We start from the raw sequence: 22,324 nt of genomic DNA on the forward strand, positions 1-22,324 counted from the left end.
TCATTATTTCCTTACATTTTCAATTGTAATAGCTTTAGGGCAGCTTCAGCAGAAAAAAAAACTTGAAAATCTACTTGATGGTATTCCAAAAAAAAAGGCATAACTTAAATGGCTATTAGAAATTGCTTGCTAGATTAGAATTTTGCCTCAGAAGCCATGCTTTTTAGGCTTTAAGCAACAAGGGGTTAGTAAACATTATTTTTGTGTTTCAAAAAAGGCAGCTTATAAGATATATATATATATATATATATATATATATATATATATATATATAGTTCTTCATATCATTCATAATCTTATTTATACAAGTCCTGATTTTTTTTTAATACGCCACACGTTTCTTGAAAAAATTAAATAAATTTATCTTCGTTTATTCACTTGCAATCTCTTATTGTACCATAGTTAAATTATAATATTAAAGTTTTCTATATTACTTTCTAATCAATATGTTTAAGTATTTGCCATTTTATTTTCAGTACCTTTACGTAATATTATGAATGGACTTGCAAAAGAATTTTTATTACACCTGTCATAAGTTTACATGTAACTTATGCATAGTGGTTGCTTTTTTAGTACTTTTAAGTCGTGTTCCGTATGAGAGAAACATTAATTATTAACAAATTTAAAAGCAAGATAAAATTACTTTTATTAACTAAGCGTTATAGCCTTGATGAATTTTTAATCAAAACTTTTGACCTGTTCTCTAACTCTCATTTTCATATTATGTAATACTTTTTGTTTTGTTCTATTATTATTTATTTAACTTTTTCCTTTAAAACTTAACTTTTTGCAAAATATAGAAGGGAAGTTCTTAACAAATATCAAACAACATCTCTTAGACTGGACCAATTACACCAAATTCCTTTTTAACGGTATTAAACCGGAATTAAATATTGATTTTGCAGAAAATACAGGACCAAAAATCCTTAAAGAAGAATGCATGCCGTTCAATAGACCATAAGTGAAAAAGCAAGTGGCCTCGATGAAATTCCCATCAAGTGGCAAAGTTTATTGATAGTGACTCCATTGACATCATTGTTGATCTCTTTAAAGCTGTCCAAAATACCAAACACCTAGTACTGCGGTTGCGTACCAAACGATCTCACTGATGAGCCATACATTAATAGTTCTAATTTATATCATTTACAATACAATTTATGCAAAGATAGATAGATATAGCCATAAGTGGCAACCAGCTGAGGACTATATCTAACTTTGCACAAATTCTAATACAGTGCTTGGATTAAATGTTCTTCTGCAGAGATGTCTGTTTTGTAGTCTTTGAGAAAGCGTTTGGCAGAGAAAAAAGTTGATAGTTGGGAGATAACAGCAAACCTGTACTGGAGGCTAAAATCGTTAGATTAAATAAAAGACTAAGTATAAGTAATAATAATAAAAAGACTATACATCTAGAGATATAGAAATACAACGTGGTGTTTGGCAATTGTGTATTTAGTCTATCATTTTTAACGTTAAGAGTCAAACAGTCTTTGAGGAAGTTCTTACAGAAGGAGACGAAGGAATAAAAATAAACGGTTAGCAATTTAATAATTTTAAGATATGTCAAAGATACAGTAGCAATAACAGATAGCATTATTAAAGATCTGCGGAATATGCTGCAAAGAATAAATAACTCTTGAGAACGATATAAACTTATATATATTATATACTTAATATATATAATATAAATTTAAAGAAAACAAAAGTTGTGGTTATTATAAAACGACAAAATATAGACATAGACTTAACAATTGATAACACTTCAATTCACAATATTAAACGAAACTTTTGCAGTTAAAACATACATTTACAATGAAGGGCCAGAATGCTTTAATGATAAAGTATGGAGGTACCTTTAACTCTATTATATTATGCCAAGGCATGAAGAATTAAAACAGCTGGAATAAACAAACTGTTAAATTTAAAAAAAATTGTACTATCGTTTTCGGTTTTGGATTTCGTGGGTCAAGTCCTACATCGTATGAATGAATAAAAAAGAAGAAAATATCAAACGTTTAAGGAAAAGGAACTCGAATATTTTGCACATATTACTAGAAGCTAAAATATCAATTAGTTTAAAATATTTTGGAGGGAAAAGTTGAGGGAAGACGTTGTCAGTGCAGAAGAAGAACTTTATGTCTGAAAAACATTAGAGAATGGTTCTCAATGATTTTTAATGAAATGTTCCGTGCATGTCTTGATCCTTATACTGAAATAGCAAATAGAAGAAGGAAACTAAATGAAATCCAAAAAAAACTATATAAAATATATAATTCTTCATGAAAATTTAAGTATCTTTCAAATCATTTTGTGTTTTTGCAAAAAATTGATAGTTTAAGAAAAAATAATACAGTGGGTACTTGCAATCATATGCTATTAACCATTATTTTTAAAATAGAAGTTAATAAACGCCACTACAAATCTTCCTGAAGAACTTTAAAAAATTCTCGAGCTCTCTTTTTAAATTTATTTCGTCCGATACTTCCAACTTTTTTATATATTTTTTGAGGCTCTTAACAATTATACATATACTACCGAATAACCCTACATATTAACCTACAAAGATTTTTTCTATTTTCATATACCTACCGCAATAACAAAATTACCATTCTCATCGCTCATCATTCGCTAAACAGATAATCGGTACTCAACAGCTCCAATTCGCGTCCAGTCCCGTCTATCTCGCTCTTTTATCGGAAAACTAATTATTTTTTCGTCAATTTCAATTAACGGGCAATCCAGTTTGGGCCGCACTTCAAAGGGAATTCGATATAGAAATCAAATTATTTCGCGCCCCGGCACACTCTCTGCTGATCCGGTTTAGCTCTTCATTTATCATTTTTGTAATCGCTGCCGCGACAAGCGTTGCGGTTGCATTTTAATTGCGTTACCCAAACCCGGTCTAAATTTTAGTATTATCTAGTAGTTTTTTGCATATTCCATTTTAAACTAATACTGAAGCTAATACTATTAATTACTAATTTTAAACTGTTATAACCTGTAAGTAGAAGTCCCTTCTTGAAGTGGAGTGGCTATAATATAGCGGGTTGGGATCAAACGATGTACCAAGAAGTGTACCATGGCTAGCATGTTGAACTTATGTTGAAAACAATAGTTAAAGTCACTAGTTATCTATCTAAAAGTATAAATATCAAATTTTAACTTGAAGACAAGAGTATCTAAGAATGGAAGTTGGTTATTTGTTTCTTGTTTGAAGGTAAATTTAATAAAGAGAGACGCAAGTACTCATGTCTGTACCTTCCAGTTGTTTATAGTATGAGTTGTATTAAAAAATATTTTGTGATATACAAAGTTTTGTTAATTTAATTATTTTTTGGATATTATCGAAACCATTACTTTCCAGAAGTTGAGTCAGATATTCCAAAGTTTCTAATATGAGAATGCTTTGGAGCAAAAAAGATACATCGAAAGAAACATGAATTTCATTTCAACTTAGAATTAAATTATTGACTTTTGAAATAAACTATTGGCTGTTTTTGGCTGAACAACATTCATAAAGTAATTTTAATGTCTCAAACTGATTACTAAAAACTTTGAAATGTTGTAAGTTGGAGATCCTATAGTGGAGACAATTGGTCTCATTGCAAGGTTTATGGATTTTTGGTAAACAATATAATTTTGGAATTGTTGGGTTCGAAAGTTGTAACTTGAATTTTTCTGAAGAGGAAACAAGGTTTTTGCAATCAGTTAATGCTGTTTTAACCTGTGAAATCACTTTTTATCAAGGGTTTTAAGAAATCTTGAGCTAAAATGAGCCATTGTCAATAAGATCATCAACATATTGTGGTTTGTCTAAAATAGCAACTTTTTTTCCCTTGTCAGCTTTTAAATAAAAACAATCTTTTTCTCTTAGTCGTTGAATAATATTAGAACCCGATAACCGCAAAACCTTTCGAAGATTCCGGTAAGTACTGAATTGATGATTCAACACTTACCACAATCTCCTCCAGGTTGTTTTTGCAATTTGAAACTGGTGCAAAGTTTAGACCCTTATTGAGAACATCAAGTTCTTTCTCATTAAATGACTGAGAGGATTAATTTTTAACGATATTAATCGGTTTTCCCTTTTGTGGTTTATCCTTCGCACTCACTAACTTCTTTAGTTTTTTGTTTAGTAAAGAAAATTTGCTAATGTATCACACTACGTTACGTATATATATTTTCTAGTTTGTCACGATAACTTTAAATATTATAATAAAACTAAAGTTTTGTTAATTAGGACGTCTTATTTTGCTAATACTCTTACAAGTCAGAAGTGGGATAAACAGTCTTAAGACCCCGGTCAATTTTTTTCATCTTAACTCCGTTAAAATGGGAAAATTAAAAACGAAAAAAAGTGACAAAAAGTCGAAGCGCGATCGACGTAACCTACGGTCTCGCGGAAAACGAACACGCAATCGGTCGACATCTACGAGTACGGATAGTGAAAATGCAACTTTAAAAAAACAATTAAAACTTCTAAAAAAAGAGGTTAACGAAATTTAAAATAAGCCTTCTATGTCTGCCGCGATGTGTCAAAGTAATGAACAAGCCATCCCGGTGTTTGACTGTTTAAAAGACGATATTACGGTGGATAAGAGGGTGACAAAAGAGGACATTTTAATGGACAGGTATCAATGGAGCAGTAAATACTTTATAAGAACTATAGCCAGTAGATTGAGAGGATTTGCTCGACAGTGGTATTATGAACAAACAAAACATGTGGGACGAAATGAAAAACGGCATGTTGGATCACGGCCGTAAATCCGTTCCTTTTGCTAATTTGTTAAAAGATGCCTCAAATTATGAAGTAAAACCCGGTCAAAATTTGGGGGATTATTATTTCAAAAAGTTAACCAAGCTACGCGCTTTAAAAATATCAATTCCTGATAAATTTCTAAACGATGCGGTATATGGAGGCATCATTGACAAAAATATTATAAGAACTGGATCGATCTGCACAACTACAAAATGCAGAGAAGCTTTTTATTTAAATACGCTTGGTAACATGCCATTATTATTCCACAAAGATGAAAAAAAATTAGGACAAATTCTTGTTATAATTGTGGCATAGGTGGGCATATTGCAAGTTGTGCTGCTATTGTTGAACCACTTACACGCCTTACGAAGGAAGTCGTTAAGTGGGTATGGGGAGACACTCAAGAAAGGGCATTTCAACAAATTAAAACTAATTCTTACTGTTTTTGACCTTAATTTATGGATGGGTGCCATTTTACTTCAGTTTGATTTGGGAGGAAACCAGCATGTAGTATCCCATTTTAGTAAGCAGACAACTAATGACCAAAGACAATATCATGCATATGACTTAGAAACTATAGCAGTTGTTTTTGCTTTAAGATATTTTAGAGTGTTCTCTGGAATTAATTTTAATTTTAAAGTAGATACTGATTGTAATGCTTTAAAGACGACACTTTCCAAAAAAAATCATCTACCTGGACGTTGGTGGCTAGAAATACAAGAATTTTCATTTGATGCCGAATATCGGCCAGGAATGCAAATGGTACACGTAGATGCATTCAGATGTAAGCAGAAACCCATTAAACGAACATGAAACATATTCTATAGATATTACTGAAAGTGAATGGATTATAGGGGCACAATTCCAAATAAAAATGATTAGAAAAATACTAGAAGCACGAAACATAGCCAAAGCGAAGCAATATTTTAAGGAATATGAACTTAAACTTGTGGTAAAATTTACAGAAAGTTAAATAATGGTAAAAGAGCTTGGGTAGGCATAAGAATGGAAATATGTCGTCTCTGAAGTCAAAATGCGACGATTAGTTAATAAACGTGTAAACTCTTATTTAAATTATACATATTATAAGTGGATCCAGTAAAAGGCAATGTAAACTTAATCCTATTGAAAAATAGCCCATTCTTTTTCGCATCATTCATCTTGACCACGTCAGACCATTTGAAACGGGCAAGAAAAAAAAACAAGTTTATCCTGGTAATAGTGGATGCTTTTACTAAGTTTTGTCTGATAGAGCCCCTGAGAAAGGTTAAAGCAAAACACATTATCAATACTTAAACAAACCTAATACACCTTTTTAGTGTTCCAAGTCGAATGATTAGTGATCGTGGGTCAGCATTTACGTCAAAAACATTTAAAGGCTTTTACGCAAAAATCGACGGATTTTTACCAAAACGAAAAGATCGACGGATCTTTATATATAGTGACATTATTATGCAAAAGATTAATCAACGACTTGTTTATGAAAAGATCGATGAATATTATGAAATTTTTACAGAAATATTCTTTAAAGAGAAGGTTTTAACGAAACGATCAGTTGACAAGAGTGAAACGATTTTGTTGTACGAAAAGATCAAAGATTTGCTCTTTTTTAGCACTGCCTAAAGCCTAAGGGCAGGCTTATATACAGGATGGCCGTATTTAAGAGATAAGATACAATCGGCGATGGCAATATCGACTATGTGCGTCACTTATGGGTTCGGTCTCAAGTTCGATACACCATTAAGATTAGTTTTGTTTATATTAGGGACTAGGCTTCCATAATACGAAAAAGGGAGAGGACAGCTTAAGAAGAACCGTTAAGTAGCACGTTACGTTACGTATATATATTTTCTAGTTTGTCACGATAGCTTGAAATATTAAAATAAAAGTGAAGTTTTGTTTAATAAGTCGTCTTATTTTGCTAATACTCTTACAAGATGAGCATTTTCATTTGTGGCGAAAAATCTTATTGCCCTTCCCAACCCGCTATGTTATAACCTGGTTACTGTAGTCTTAGAAACAATGATAAGTTAACATACTAATTTACTTTTTTATAATCTTTTAGATCCCGAGCGAGGATCACCGTCGCCCCTTCAGTTCCACTCGACCTCTGGCTTCCAGAGTTACTGTCGGTCCCTTTGGGGCGCAGCGCTACCTGGGGACCCACGATATCTGTCGTCACTGGCACAAGTGGCCACCGATGCCTCCAAGGGAAAATCGACGGGTCAGTATAAATAAATACCCACGCCTTAAATTATATTAATTCCGCATAACTCAATTGAACACGATACACCTTTTGTTAGCCCTACTTTTGAAAATAAGTCACTTAATAATAATTGCCCATAATCCCAAACGAAAAGCAAACAAACCATTCTTCATATAACCATAAAAGTGTAACGCGACTGGGTATAATTACAATAAAGCACTTCATTATCGGCATCGTTTGCCACCGAGGGTGATTAATGTAAGAACGCGACGTCTCACTTCGGTAATGCCTCTATTTACTTATCAATTTTCAATTATTTCATTTTGATTGATTATATTTAACTTGCTTGTTTTGTGAGCTTTGCCGTTGGGTTGGGCTCAATTATGACTTGGACTATAATAGATCTGGGTTTTTAGTTATATTTTTGGAAACGTTTTTGTGGTATTGTTGATGATTAATTAGGAGAAGTTCAAGGTGGAGGCCAAAGTTAAAGCTATGCGCAAATTACCAAATTGTAACAAAACAAAATAAATTTTTGACATTGATCTTATGTAAACTCTGATCAAGTCAATTGGCAATAATCTGTATATTAAGTAATATCGTAATTAAAAAAATGCCTATTTTCGTAACTTATCAACACATTTTTCGAGTTTTCTAGAACATCTGGAAAACTCTTTGGGGATACGGTCAAGAAGATAAATATTTATAAGCAACAAATGATCACAATATACCTGCAGCATTATCTGAAACAGATGTAGTACTTAGTGTCTTCTTTGCTAGCTCTAATAATTTGAATGGCACAACATGGAAAGATAAAATATCAAGGCTTTAAATTTTAATCTTATGGATGAGAATACTCTGAAAAAATTATAGCTATAATTGGTACTAATTATAGCTATAATATTTTTAATTCGGTAAACATTGATGGGCTACCAATAAAAAATGTAATAACTTGTTTTTCATTCTGGAGCAAACCTCTTCTCAATATTAATGATTTCTGTATCTTAGAAAATCAACTTCCAAACTAGTGGTAAAGGGCTCTTAATAAACCAGTTGCAAAAATTTTAAACCCCAAAGGGTTTAATACAATTACTTGCCTTTTAATTTTATGAATGCTATTAGGCATTATGAAGAACAAAAACAAGTAAAAAATCAGTTTAGTTGACTTTAGTAAGGCATTTGACGCAATTAGTAAGGCACTGATTATAATATGCCGCTAGCTAAAAAATGTTTTTTTTAAATAGTACAATTATCTTGCTGAGATTCTACCGGACAAGCAGGTTTTAATGCGTGGACATTGATTCATCCTTATTTCATTCATCCCTTATAGTAAAAACCTAAAAGTATTCCTGATACTACTGGGGTTCCTCAGGAATCTATAATAGAACCCTTATTATTTTCATTATGGGTATTTTAAGTAGGCCAAAAAATACAAAGTCTCGGTCTCAAAAGTCATATAATAAATTAATTCTTAAAATGATTACATGTTTCGCTAATAACGCATTTTAAAATTTTTTTTTTGCATTCTGCTAGGAGTACATTCATGCGCTAGCACAGTTTTGTTTTAGTTTTTACTCCCACGTAACATATTTTCTTCGCTGCTATATACACCGATTCTCAAATTCTACGGATTTTTAAAACTTAATTATCAATCCTTTAAAAACTTTTTTTTTGTTATCTAGAAGGTCAAAGAAATGACACAGTACCAGCTTCACAATTAATAAGTCATCTCATAATGTGACTGTTTCAAGACATACCATCTTCATAAGGTTGAGAGAAAGTAATCTACTAAGCCGAAGACCTTGACCCTTAAATCCAACCCCTAGAATCGCGCCAGTCGACTAGCTTGGGCCCAGAAACATGTTATTTGGGAGCAAAAAGTTTTATTTACTGACGATGGCTTGTATATAGATTCTCGAAGAGTACGTGTAAGAAGGGCACCTGACATAAGAAATCGCATCTATCATACAAAGAGGTTCACATTTATATAGGAGGCACAATTATCGTATGGGCAGGAATTTATCTTGTGAGTCAAACTGAGCTCGTTCTTTTGGATCGTTTTTTTCAGCAGTCCGCTCCGTTAAAAATGTTTTAGAACCTATTGTTTCATACGCCCAAAATATTGTTTCAAATTTTATATTAATGCATGATAATGCTACTCCACACGCGGCTTCTATCGTCCAAAATTTTTGGAAGAGTAGAACATTCGTGTTTTAGACTGACCAGCTCAATCACCTGATCTCAAACTCATAGAAGCCTGAGATATGCTTTAGCAAAGAGGTTGTCAAGACCAGAATCAATTGAAAACGGAGATAAGCCATTTTAAACTCAATAGTGTTGGATAGCGATTTCTCAAGAAGATCTAGATAACTTAACTCTTACATGGAAATTCGTTGTAGAGCCACAGTCAATACACAAGGAAGTTGCATTCCATATTAATTTTTTTCTTTTCTCTTTTTTTGCAAAATTTTGAATAATTTTTTTTTTTGCTATTTTGCATATATTGTAAATAAATTTCAATTTTTTAACAAGAAAAATCAGTATTTTAATATCACGTTATAATTATTTCATTACTGAGATATCTCCAGTTATAATCGTTACAAAAAATGGAAAATTTCCGTTGTTGAAAATTTTTTAATAAAAATAGTTCAATATCCCTAGATTTTGAGCATGCTTGTACTTGGATGCTGCTAGTAAATAACTCATTAAAATCCATATTTCTTGGATCTTCAGTGGGTTCTACTTTTTTATTCACTTAGGAATCGCCTGTTTTTTGAGCTGAATCCTGTTGGACGAACAGCTTTGTTGATTTGCTTTTTTCTTTACTGAGTATAAAGTCAATTTTATTCTTAACTGAGCCCTCCGGACTTCTCTATGTCCATTTTCTTTAATGTTGTTTTTTGAATTACGTGTTTATGTAGTTTATTTGTCAGGCATCATTTCGCCTCTCTTATTTTGCGTATCCATTCCAAACTTACCGATGTCGCAGTTTAGCGACGTATTGCAGCATTGAAGTCACCGATTATAACCTTGAACCTTCGAACTTACTTTCTTGGTTCTTAGCTATCAATCAATGCTTTATTATCATAAAATTTAAAATTTTGTTGACAAAGCTATTATTTAACTAAATCATACAAACAAAATATACACAAAGACAAAACAAAAAATTCAAATATATAAAAATAAAAAATACAACAAAACATACAAAAAACTTAACAATTTTATAAATTGTTTAGGTCACATTTCCTTAAAATCTATAAAATATATATACATTCACTTGTATACAAAGTCGGCAAAAGGCAGTTTTTTACAAAAACATTATTAGCAAACTACTAATTTGTTTATATAATATACGAATATTATTTATGTACATTATCATAACAACATAAACAAATTTACCAGTGTTTAGGAAGCGCGTGCTTAAAATTACATAACATTAATTATTAAAAAATTAAAAAAAGTCGTTTACTGTGTATAAGGCTCTCTCCAGCAAGTATCATTTCAGAGCTTTCCGAAATTTGGAAAAAGTTGTTATTGATTTGATTTCAAATGGGAGATGATTGTGCATTTTTTTTGCATTATAAAGAATGGATCGTTTAACTAGTTCTGATCGTGGGGTTGGTAGATAAAGATCGTACTCTGCGTTTCTAAGAGGATAATTGTGAGATGGCCTTTCTGACATATCTGATAAGTGCTTGCGGATTAGGCAGACGGATTCAAATATAAATAAGGAAGGAAGAGTTAGTATTTTAAATTTTTTTAAATATTCCTGGCAGTGAGTTCTGTAATTTAGTCTTAATGAATAGCGTATAGCTCTCTTTTGTAGCTTAAATATGCGTTCAAATTGAGTCGCACCACACGTACCCCAAAACGGAAGGGCATATCGGAGGTGCGACTCAAACAGGGCATAATAAACTGTTATAGCCGTTGCCAAACTTAGCTCCCTGGATACTGATCTCAGAGCAAAACATGCAGAACTTAATTTTTTGGATAAGTAATCGATGTGGATATCCCATTTTAAAGAGTTGTCTACCATCGGTCCCAAGAACTTTACGGAATCAACGACCTCCATTCTGTTGTTATTAATTACAAAAGGTTGCAACGCACCGCTAAATGATAATACTCTAGTTTTTGAGACGTTAAGGCACAAGAGATTTGAATCGCACCACGATTTAATGGTGACTAGGTCACGAGATATGGTTCTACGAAGAGCCACCATATTTAAGTTGCTCCAAGAAAAACTAGTATCGTCCGCAAAGAGACAAATTTTACCATTTATGTCCAGATTAGCAATATCATTTATAAATAGAAGAAACAAAATAGGGCCTAGAACTGAGCCCTGAGGTACCCCGCATTCTATTGGCTTGCTCGAAGACGTCATCGAATCAACCCTAACAAACTGATTCCTGTTGTTCAGGTATGACATGAACCACTCGAGAGGTGTTCCTCTAATTCCATAGTGCTGCAATTTATTAATTAGGATATTATGGTTTACACAGTCGAAAGCTTTAGAGAAATCACAGAAAATTGTTGCTGTAGAGAGATGGCTGTTTAGGCTGGAGTATATATTATTAAAGAGGGACAACATAGCATCATTGGTGCACTTGTTACTTAAGAATCCGAACTGATGCGGGGTTATAATTTTATATTTAAACAAAAAGGATAAAAGTCGTTTCTTTACCAGTCTTTCAATAATCTTCGATAATGTTGGGAGAAGTGCAATTGGGCGATAGTTCGAACATTGATCCTTCTCGCCCCCTTTATGTAAAGGAATAATAATTGCCGTCTTAAGGCAGCTTGGAAAGATTCCAATTTGAAGAGACATATTAATCAAGTTGGTAAGATGGTTTAAAGTGATATCCGGGAGATTTGAAAACATTTTGAGCGTTAGACCATCAGCCCCAGATGAAGATTTGTTTTTAATGTCTTTTATTGTGCTGCGTAGTTCTTCTAATGCTATGGGTGTAAGAAAGAAATTATGTAAATTCTCATTAGCGAGATATGAGAGAGGATCGTGGGAAGGAGTTACGGTATTCATGAGATTTTTGGCTACATTTATAAAGTAGTTGTTTAAGTTATCCGGTGAAGTGGGGATTGTGATAGATGGAGAAGCCTTATCCCTTAATTCATTAACAATAGACCAAGTTTCCTTACCAACATTTGCAGAATTAGAAATCCTTTTATTGTAATAGAGGTCCTTGGCTGCCTTTATTGTTTTATGGTAAATTTTTTTGTACAACCTTACGTAATCGTGGAAGAACACACTGTCTGAGAATTTTTTTAAGTGTGATAAGGAGCGTATATTTTTAGAAGACAAGCGTAAGCCTTTAGTAGACCATGGTTTTTTTTGTTTAATTTTGATGGGTCCAAGAGGAAATGAGTTGGATGCCAAATCAGACAGTGATTTTATAAATCGAGAAAACTCAGTGTTAACATCATCAGATAGGAAGTCCCAGTCCGTTCTTAGACATAGATTTTTGAAATTTAGGAAATTTTTTTCCCCAAAGATACGGCACATTTTGCGCGGGACTCTTTTATTTTTGTGATTTAGAGAAAATTTAGTTAACACTGCTTCATGATCGGAGAAACCTGAGTTCCGGATCAAAGGTTGATACGACGTAGTCAATGATACTAGAGCTAGTTTTGGTTATTCTGGTTGGGGAGTTAATATTGTTAAGTTAATAATTCATTTGAAAAAATGAAGTTGATGGTCGTAATTCATTTTTGAGCAACCCTGAATATACAAACTTCAAGTACAAAAATGTGCAACTTGAAATAACAATCGACGGGTCTGAGCGTTTTTTTTTTCGAACACACCCCTGAATTTTAAATGAATTTAGACATAACTTTTGGGATGCACTGTATACCTTCATCTGTAGATGTTAAAGTGATTGAATATGTCTGCCATGCTGCGTCTCTTATCCAGTTGGACCCTAATGTAAGTAACTGATGTAGTTTTGCTTTTTGTGACTATATGTTTTTTCTTGCTGTTTATTATGATCGCTACTCCTCCGATATGGTAGTTTATTTCGAAATTTCTCTGAAAGAGAATTTATCCAGTTTTAAGAATCATGTTGGCCTTGCCTTTTTGTCGGGTTTCGCTAATTTCTAGTATGTCCCACTTGATCTTTTGTAGTTCGCTTTCTAGACTTAATAGATGTTCTTAAAATCTCATTATGCCAATGCTGTTTGTTAAAACTAGGTTGTTTTCATTTATTTTCCATTTTTTATCTGCTGGTGTCGAGATTTTGCCTCCCCCAGAATCCTTGAGACTGCCTGATATATTAGCGCGAGATTCTGTGAACTTAACTCTACTCCCCTGGAGTATTTCTGTTTTAAATATCGACATTCCATGTAGGTTTTGAAAGGAGTGAATTGAGTTGAGTGGAATTGGAGGAGTGATTACACCGTAAGTAAGAGTAAATGCATCCCATGACCAGTTATACAATCTATCTCCTGTCTATGATGTTTGGCATGACCGTTTTCAGTAAAAGTTGTCACCCCCATAAAGTGACTCCATCACACTCTGAAATATAAGGCATGTATCACAATTTTTTATAAATGGTTTGTTTCGGTATTAGTGAGATAATTTTTTATTTATTTCAATAAACAGCAATAATCCTTCCAGAAAAAATCGTTATGAAAAAATATCAACAACCAGCTGTTAGCGGCCTAGCTAGTATGTATGATTAAGGATTAGCGCCTTCGCGCAGACATTTCAGATAGCGGCTCGATAAAAGGCACTAGTGCCGATAAAGCAGCGATTTTCGATATCAATGGCAGGATGATCGATGGCACCATCACACGGATTGTAAATCACTTTTAATCTAACACAAATTATTGTGCCTGGCGAGATCAAACAGCTAAATAAAATCAATTAGGTGATAACGCTCGGTACGCGTCGCTACGTGACAACAAGTTTCAAGAAAAGCGACAAAAAAAATAGTTTCACCGGATGCTATATTTTTATTGCAAAGAAAAATGTTTGACTTTGATATTACCACAAAGCCTATATTTTGCATCGCCGGTTTAGCGCTCTCTTTCACAGTTAATCCTTCTATAAAATCCTTTTGATTCCGGCACGTCATTACCTCGTTAAGGACAATAAGGATATCGGTCCGGGAACTTTCGTCTCTAATTCGGGACTTAATCTGAAAATTACGCCCGTTTACGAGGCAATTTACATATTGAATGGCGGATAATGCAAATCTTAAAATTGGCTCGAGAAGGCGGAAGAAGAGAGGCTGTGAAAAGGCATCTGATAAAAGGTGTTAGGTTGTCGATTTATTGTACCGGGGATCACTAAAAAATAAACAACTTTGTTTTTTGGTGTATATAATTATGTGTATATAAATTTTGGTGTCTTTTTTGGTGTATACAAGATAAAAATAATAATAATAGGTTTTATTATAAACGTGTTTATTTCCATACAGCAAAATATTACAGAGAGTACAAGAGAAAATCAAATAGGCGATATTTGGCATATAACCTACTATATTTCTATAAATAATAATTTTAAGTAGCTAAATAGCAATAGATACTAAAGGGAGGCCTTTACAATTTCTACAACTTATAGCAACAATTTGAGGTACGAATTCTCATATCATGGGTTCCATTTCCATATTTTAACTTACATCATAAATAACTAGAACTATTATTTATTACTTATTTCCTACCACTGATTATGTACAAGACGCAAAAAGAAGCATATAGGGTATCTTATATAAGCTCTAAATATAAAATTTAAATTAAATTCGAATAATGGGTATAAGCAATAGCGTTAGATACTCGAATTTTTTTAAAACACAATATATAAAAAAAATTAAGAATTATTAAAATTTAATATATATCAAATGATCTCTAAAAATTAAATTGAAACTAAATGACAACAATTGCTAAACGATTTAGTTATTGTATTTTCTTAACCCTGATTATTTCCAAATCGTAAAAAGGAATATTTGGGGTAACTTACGTAAGCTCTTAATATTAAATTTAAATTTCATTTGAATAATAGGTAGAAGAAATATAGTTTGTACTAAAAATTTAATTCAAAGCAAATGGCGACAATTGCTAAACGGTATAATATCGTATTTTCAGGCTACAAATGGGATCATCCCAAGTTGATTTCATAGACGTCCTTTGGATAGTGCTATAAATATACGGGGAATTTACTAGTTGTCCAAAGAAGGTATATGGGACAACAATATTTACGTTTTTTGGATATTTATAGGATACAAAAGGGATAGTAAAAAACTATACAAAGGAACATTTTTATAAAAAATAATTTTTATTTTAATATTATACTTACTCTCTTATTATAATATATATACTTACTTTCAAGGCCGTGGCGCAACTATGGCATACTATTAGTCTCAATATTTTTTCATGTAACTTGTGTAATTTTTGAGTTACGCGTTACTCCTTCTGAAACAAAAAAAATATTACTTGAAAATGAAGTTCTTTTACGGAAAGATTTTGCATATTTAGGCATTTTAAATATAATTATTTAGGTGCTAACCTTCTTGCAGCAGTATAGCACTAAGCACTAGTTATGGAAGTCCAGTCCAAAGAACACCAATATAGCGACGAAATCAAAACTCGCAAAACAAATATCAGTTATTTATTATAAGGAATTGGTCGCCTCTAGGGATCGAGAATCTTCGAATCTTCGAAATCTAAAAAGAAAATGGAGGATGCAGGCAGAACATATCAGTCACAATAGCACAATGGACTAAACGCTTTATCTGAATTAGAGAAAATTGACGACAGCAGCGACCTCTCCATATCATGGAGTAGAACTAAATGGAAACGGCTTAATAAAGCGCCAAATTTGAACTTTATTCGATAGTACTGTGTGCTTAAAATGAGCTGGGAATGTGTCATTCTTAGAGAAACTACAGTCGACAAAGAAAATGTTACATGACGTCTATTTTTTGTATGTTCGGCATTCCATCTCACGCAGGACATTTTCGACCAATATAGTACGTATCTAGAGCAATAAGTGTTTACTGGGTTATGTGTAAATGTTATGAGATGCAGTTCTCATATTTTCGGAGTCGAGAACCAACGTAATGTTTTAAGTTTTTGAAAAATTGGCTCACACATTCTGATTCGAAACACGAACCGTGCACTTGTACGCTGTACCCTTTGGATCAGTTTTCGGATACTCGCATATGTGACTTAATTAAACTAGCCTCTAGACCTTGATTAAATTCATAGCTAAAATACAATTGTGAATCATCAGCAAAAGCCTGTACATGACAGTTTTTAATTTGTGAAAATAAATCAAAGGTATAAATTCAAAATAACCACGGCCCCAGCTCTGACCCCTATGCGAAACGCCTGTAATGACCGGTAGCGAGTCTAAATACATACATAACATCATAACTAAATTTTTGTTTTCGATCATATCAATATTCTTCAAGAAAACTTAATAAGTTTTCAACAAAGCCATGAAGTCCTATTTTGCATTTAACACATCGTGACTGACCCTATTAAATGCTTTCGAAAAATCAAGTAATACAAGGGACGTTAACCTTTGATTATCGATAGCTCTAAATATATTATCAATTACATTTAAAAGTTTAGTGGTAGTACTGTAATGTTCTCTAAGAATAAGTATTTAAATATTTCTAAAAAATTAAATATATATAAATAAAAAATATAAAATAAAATATACAAAAATTCAGTTAATTAGAAATAAATAATTTAATGGTCTACGAATTTACGAAAGGTACTAATAGAAAGTAAAATTGTAAAAATATATTAATTTATTTATTTTCCAGTAAAATTCATATTTTCCAAATAAATTAACAACCAATGGAAAGGTTTAAAGCCATTAATTTAAAACTATAAATAAAATAATTTAAAATAAATTCAATTAAAAATAAATACATTTCTTGCGGTAGTCCAGGGTACCTAACAAAATAATATAAAAGTCCATATTTTTATTAAGGTCTATTTAGCCATAAATTATAATTATTATATAAAAATTACAGGTTAAATAAAAATGTATTAAAAATATAGATTCCTTTATTTATTGCATATTTAATTATATACATAAAAAAAGGGAGTTTTAACCAAAATACAAGGTTTGAATTACGCGCCATATTTAACAGTCATAATGTCACATGAATATGAACTGACAGCTCGAAAGTTGACAGATTAGATGTCAACTTTCTTCAGGGGTGATCTGAAGTCATAGACTTGTGAGAATAAGCTTTCAACCATCGAAGCATTGGAAGCCGAAATTAAACGCTAGATCATCATATACCAATGAGGTACCACCATATACAGGATGACAATTTAAAAACTTAAAATATTCATAATGAGGAACGAAACAGTGAATAAAAAAACGCTGAAAATAGTTTTTATAGAACGGAGGGGGAACAAAAAAAAAGCATTATATCTTTCTACTCTTATCTGCAACCCCTTGAACAAGGTAAGGTATACTCCTAAAATCTTAAATAGAAAGGGAAATCCTGTGATACATCAATTTTTATTTAGTGGAGGATGACAGAAACAATTTTAGTTACCCTTTGACTTATTAACTCCACTGCAAGTATGGACTACTTCTTCATCTTCCACTATTTTTAAATTTTTATTAATATTTAGTTAAATATTGAAAATGATTTCTGTTATTTTAAAGCCAATAATAAAGCTTACTTCCTATTTCTTCACGTACATTTGCAAACGTTTCTCCGGATATAGCACGGCATTCCTAAATTACTTTATGCTAGAGTTGCATTAGTGACTTAGCTATATTTTGCTAGGTTATATTTTGAAAACCACAGATGTTAGGTGACCCCACTTAAAGAAATCAAGAAGTGTTAGGTCCGGGGAGCGAGGTGGCCATTCAATAGGACTTTTTTTTCCAATCCACTGGTTACGATAATGATAACCCAACTATTGCCTAAATAAGTAGGTGCTTCATCCTGTTGGAATTGTAGTGGCCACACATGGACCTGTCAGTGCCGCTGATAGGTCCATGAAAGTAGCACATATTTTTAGTTAGTTTTGAAAGCTACATTCCACATAGTTAGTTAGTGCAAGTACTTGGTCTGTGCAGCTGCAGTTCGGACGGAGTGCTGCTTGTTTCACAGGTATATGTTAAAGTATCGTTGGACCAATCCAAATTAGACTATGCTTCAGAGAGCAATTGGACGATAATTTTTTGGTGTATCATTAGCTTTCCCTGGTTTTAAAATAGCAATAATTTTTTCCTTCTTAAATTAATTAGTTCTTAAGTTAATTTCTATGATAAAAATATTTCTCCTTCAGGAGCGTCAAACTGTTATTAAATCTACCAAATCTATCTGATATGATTTTTTTTCACATCTGTCAAGACAATATCAGGAGTCGATCGTTTAGATGATTAACTAAACTTAATAATTTAAATGCTATTATAGTTTATATTAATTTTGATTTTAATTTTTTTTTCTGTTTATTTACATAAAAAAAAGATTTGGAGCAATATTCCATAGAATTTGATTAGTTGTTTGAATTTAAATAAAAAAATTATTATTTTTATAATTACTTTAAATAGCAGTATGATATGATAAGATCTTTCCTATTTCTAGTACATAAATTATAATAATTAATTTAGGTAGATAATTAAAGAATTTCTGTTCGAAACAATATTTACCCTAGAATGAAAACTAAAGCAGCAGTTATTATTTTATCAGTTTTAAAGGCATATCTGTTAGTGTGACCAACTAAATTGTAATTGTTTAAAATGGACAATTCTATAAATAAACCTTCTATTTAAATTTTTTATTTTAAAAAAGGAAACGTAGATTAACTCATTTTGTAGTTTCTGCGTGTGAACTACCTAAAGGCCTTTCTAATGTAGTTCAATAATTCAACTTTTTTACCGTATTTTTATTATCTCTTACAATCTTAATTTTTATCAACTTATTTCTACGTTCAAAAGCTAAATGTATGGGATAGATAATTTTATAGATATCGTTTGGATGATATTTAATAAAAATAGAACATGAGCCAAAAATCATTCTACGTAGCGGTAAATTTTTTTCTTACAATAAAAGGATTATCGATAAGACCTCGGTTTTGATAAAAATTGATTTACTGCTTCAGTATACAGTATTTATAATATATTTTTTTGCGAATAAAGCCATAGGATTTGTTTTCTGATAGATAACAACTGACTAATTCAGGGAGTTTCTAATTACACCAATTAAAGTTTCTTAGAATTAATAAGCCTAAACACATACCTCTTAAACAATGCGAAAACGATGCAATCTTACCCAGTGAAAACCATCCTAAGTTAATAGAACAGCAAAATGAAAAACTGTGTCTATTGGGAAAATAGTCCATTAAGTTCCTAAAAACAAATTTTCTTACGCTCTTAAATATAAATTAGCGTTCATAGCTTATGCAACTATGTTTAAACCATGATAATTGTCACACCTGTCAAAAATCACTATATTTTCCTCCTTGGTAAGTAATATACTATTTCCCGCATTATATTAATAACATATCTCCAACTAGCAGGTGTTCAATTGCAACCAAAAAAAAGAGAACAAAAATAACAGAGCAAGTGTTAAAATAAGATGAGAGACCAGCTGTTCCCCATGAATAATTCAGAATACACCCCTTCGTACACATAACACCCCCTATTCTTTTGTGTAGCCGAACGTTTATCGGCGATGCTGTGTATATTGGAAGTCAGCCCTGAAATTTCTCGGCTCACCCCTACAGTAGCAGGGGTAATGATTTGGAAAACCTTTCGAAATTGGGTTTTGTTTAATTGTTATTGTGAACGTTTTTGTTCGTACGCCGATTGGTGATATTAAAATATCCATCATTTAAATTAAAACAAGGTATTGCTGAAAAATCATTACTAATTGGCACAGCACTGGCCTTATCAAAGGGTTTATGATTTCAATTTAATTACGTAAAAAAAAACTCGTTTTAATACTAACAGCGAGTTTTCATAAAAATCAATAAACAGATATACAGTAAAAGCTCTTTATTCGCGATTCCTTGATTAAAAAAATGCGACCCAATTCCTATATTCGCGGCTAAAAATTTCTTTATTCACGGATCGAATCAGTACGTCGGTGCATATATATTGATAAAAAGGATTCAAATAGGTATTTAACGGAATATCCTTTGTAAACGCATCGTCAAATGGACGAATAAAAAAGTAAAATTGACCTTATTACAACTATACCCAAAGTATATTGTTAAATGATATCGCCGCCGTATTGGTTCCTTTGACACAAGCCGCTCTAACTACAGGAAATGACGAAGAATCTGTGCAAATTTAAACTTTGACTGCAAAAATAACCGAAATTGCGAATGAAATAGGATTAGATGGCTTCGAACAGATAAAATCAAGTGACATTCAGACCTTGTTTGAATCGCAAGATGAAGATTTGACTGGAACGGACTTTGGACGGAAATGTTAAATTCGCAGCTTATTGAAGAAGAGGTTTCAACAACCACTGGAAAGGTGTTATTTAATTCAAAAAATCTTAGCTAAAGTTTAAAAATGGCAAATGAACTTTGTGATTTTTTTTACCAAAATTGATCCATCTATGGAACGAAGTCTTATTTTTAAGAGGCAAATTGCTAATGCCACTGCTGAATATTAGTATGAATTGAAGGAGCTTTTAAAAAATGCCAAGCAAAAAAAAATTACAAATTTTAAGCCATTGCCGACGCCTGAAGGTAATAATTAATCAATATGGTCAAAAACTTTAATTAAATTCATATTTTATATATATATGTATGTATGTACTTGTTTGTTATTTTGTCACCTAGGAACGTATTTTCTAAAATCCCATAAAAATTACCACTCCATATTCATGGTTTCTTTATTCGCGGCATATTTACGGAACGTATTCCCCTCGAATAACTCGAATAACTTGATTAAGTGGAGTAGTTAAATGATGACAAAAATTATAATTTATAAATAATTTTGTTTTAAAATACTAAAATTTAACATAATACATACGTGTGTAAGAAAAACTTGCATCAATGTTCTTTTTAATAGGCTTCAACTTAGTAAAAAGAAAGCATTATTTTGAGTTCTAACTAAGGTTCTTTTTATGTTCATTCATTTACCGTAATTAAAAATGAGAGCTAATTAGAGACAACTATGTTTAGATAAACATGAAGGTGAATGAAATGATAATGAAATAATATAGTAACTTAGTTAAGATTATAATTACATTATAAAAAATAACCAATGTTAAAATATATTTAAAAATAAAAATGTATATGAAGAATGCCAACATAAATGTTCTAATTGTAGAAAAATAATAAAATTAAGTAAGAAATATGCAGTGGCTCAATCATATAAATACGTACCAACACACTTTCTAGGGTTCAGAATTAATATGAATTTTAATAAATAAATAAATAAACATGCCTTTATTTTACTCTAAAATTTTATTTTTATTGATATATTAAACTAGAGTTGAATCCTCTTATGACGCATGGCGTAGTCTAGCTAAAAGCTCTTACTCAACCATAATAGAAGTATTAATACTTGTTTAGAAATCAATGCATATTCTTGAATTTAAACGAGGAATTATTGTGTATTATCGGTATACGTACTACATACTGTAATGCCATAATTCTAAACAGAATAGCATTTGTATAAGTTATAAAAAGTGAACGGCTTAGAAAGGATCTCTGAGAAATTCAAAAGTTTATTGAAATAGGTTTTAATAGGACTCGCCTGGAACCTACCAGACAGGTGAGCCTACCTTAATTCAACTGTTCGCATTTTAACCCTATAAATATTTCAGTTTAAGTATAGTAAGTAGTGTAGTGAACGCCTTAGAGAGATCTGAATATTATGAACAAATCTGGAGTTATTTAGCTTTCATTAATTGAACTCTTGTTGTTCTAAATATATGTATATCTAAATAAACTATTAAGATAAGTCGAAAGCACCTTTAATTACATTAGGATGAAGTTTGGTTTTGACAAATACAAAACCAATAGCATTTGCACGGCCAAAGGGCATTACAGAGAAGACGATCAGTTGACAATGGCGTCAGATACTGGAACTAGGCTGTGCTCGATCACTAGGAATACAAGAAGGTGGGGTAAGAAAGTAACGGAAAGAAAAACAAAGAAGACAAATTAATAGCATACTTAAAACTAAACTTTCAGCAGTACTTCAGTTGCAATTAATACTTACGTAATCCCTGTATTGGTATATACTTTCTGCATGGTGCACTTAATAAGAGTTAGCATTACTAAGAACAGAAAATATTATCCAAAAGCTTGCAAAGAGAGATTCCACTTACCTTGAATTAAAGGTGCAAGGGGCATTGTTAAGCCCCAGACAAAACAGGTCAAAAAATGCGTCAAGACCAGGC

The 22,324-nt window shown here is 31.9% G+C and overlaps 1 protein-coding gene across 2 annotated transcripts in view; it reads left to right on the plus strand.

Moving 5' to 3' along the window:
• The window catches only part of LOC126744840 (zinc finger protein Gfi-1b), a 189,296-nt gene that overhangs the window by 31,719 nt on the left and 135,253 nt on the right, over positions 1-22,324 (plus strand). For both annotated transcript variants that reach the window (XM_050452399.1, XM_050452398.1), the window contains exon 2: positions 6,825-6,983. In XM_050452399.1, the coding sequence (XP_050308356.1) occupies positions 6,825-6,983 (159 nt within the window). The remainder of the gene's footprint in view (positions 1-6,824; positions 6,984-22,324) is intronic.

The sequence above is a fragment of the Anthonomus grandis genome, chromosome 15 (assembly GCF_022605725.1).
Source record: "Anthonomus grandis grandis chromosome 15, icAntGran1.3, whole genome shotgun sequence".
In the NCBI taxonomy this organism is placed as follows: Eukaryota; Metazoa; Arthropoda; class Insecta; order Coleoptera; family Curculionidae; genus Anthonomus; species Anthonomus grandis.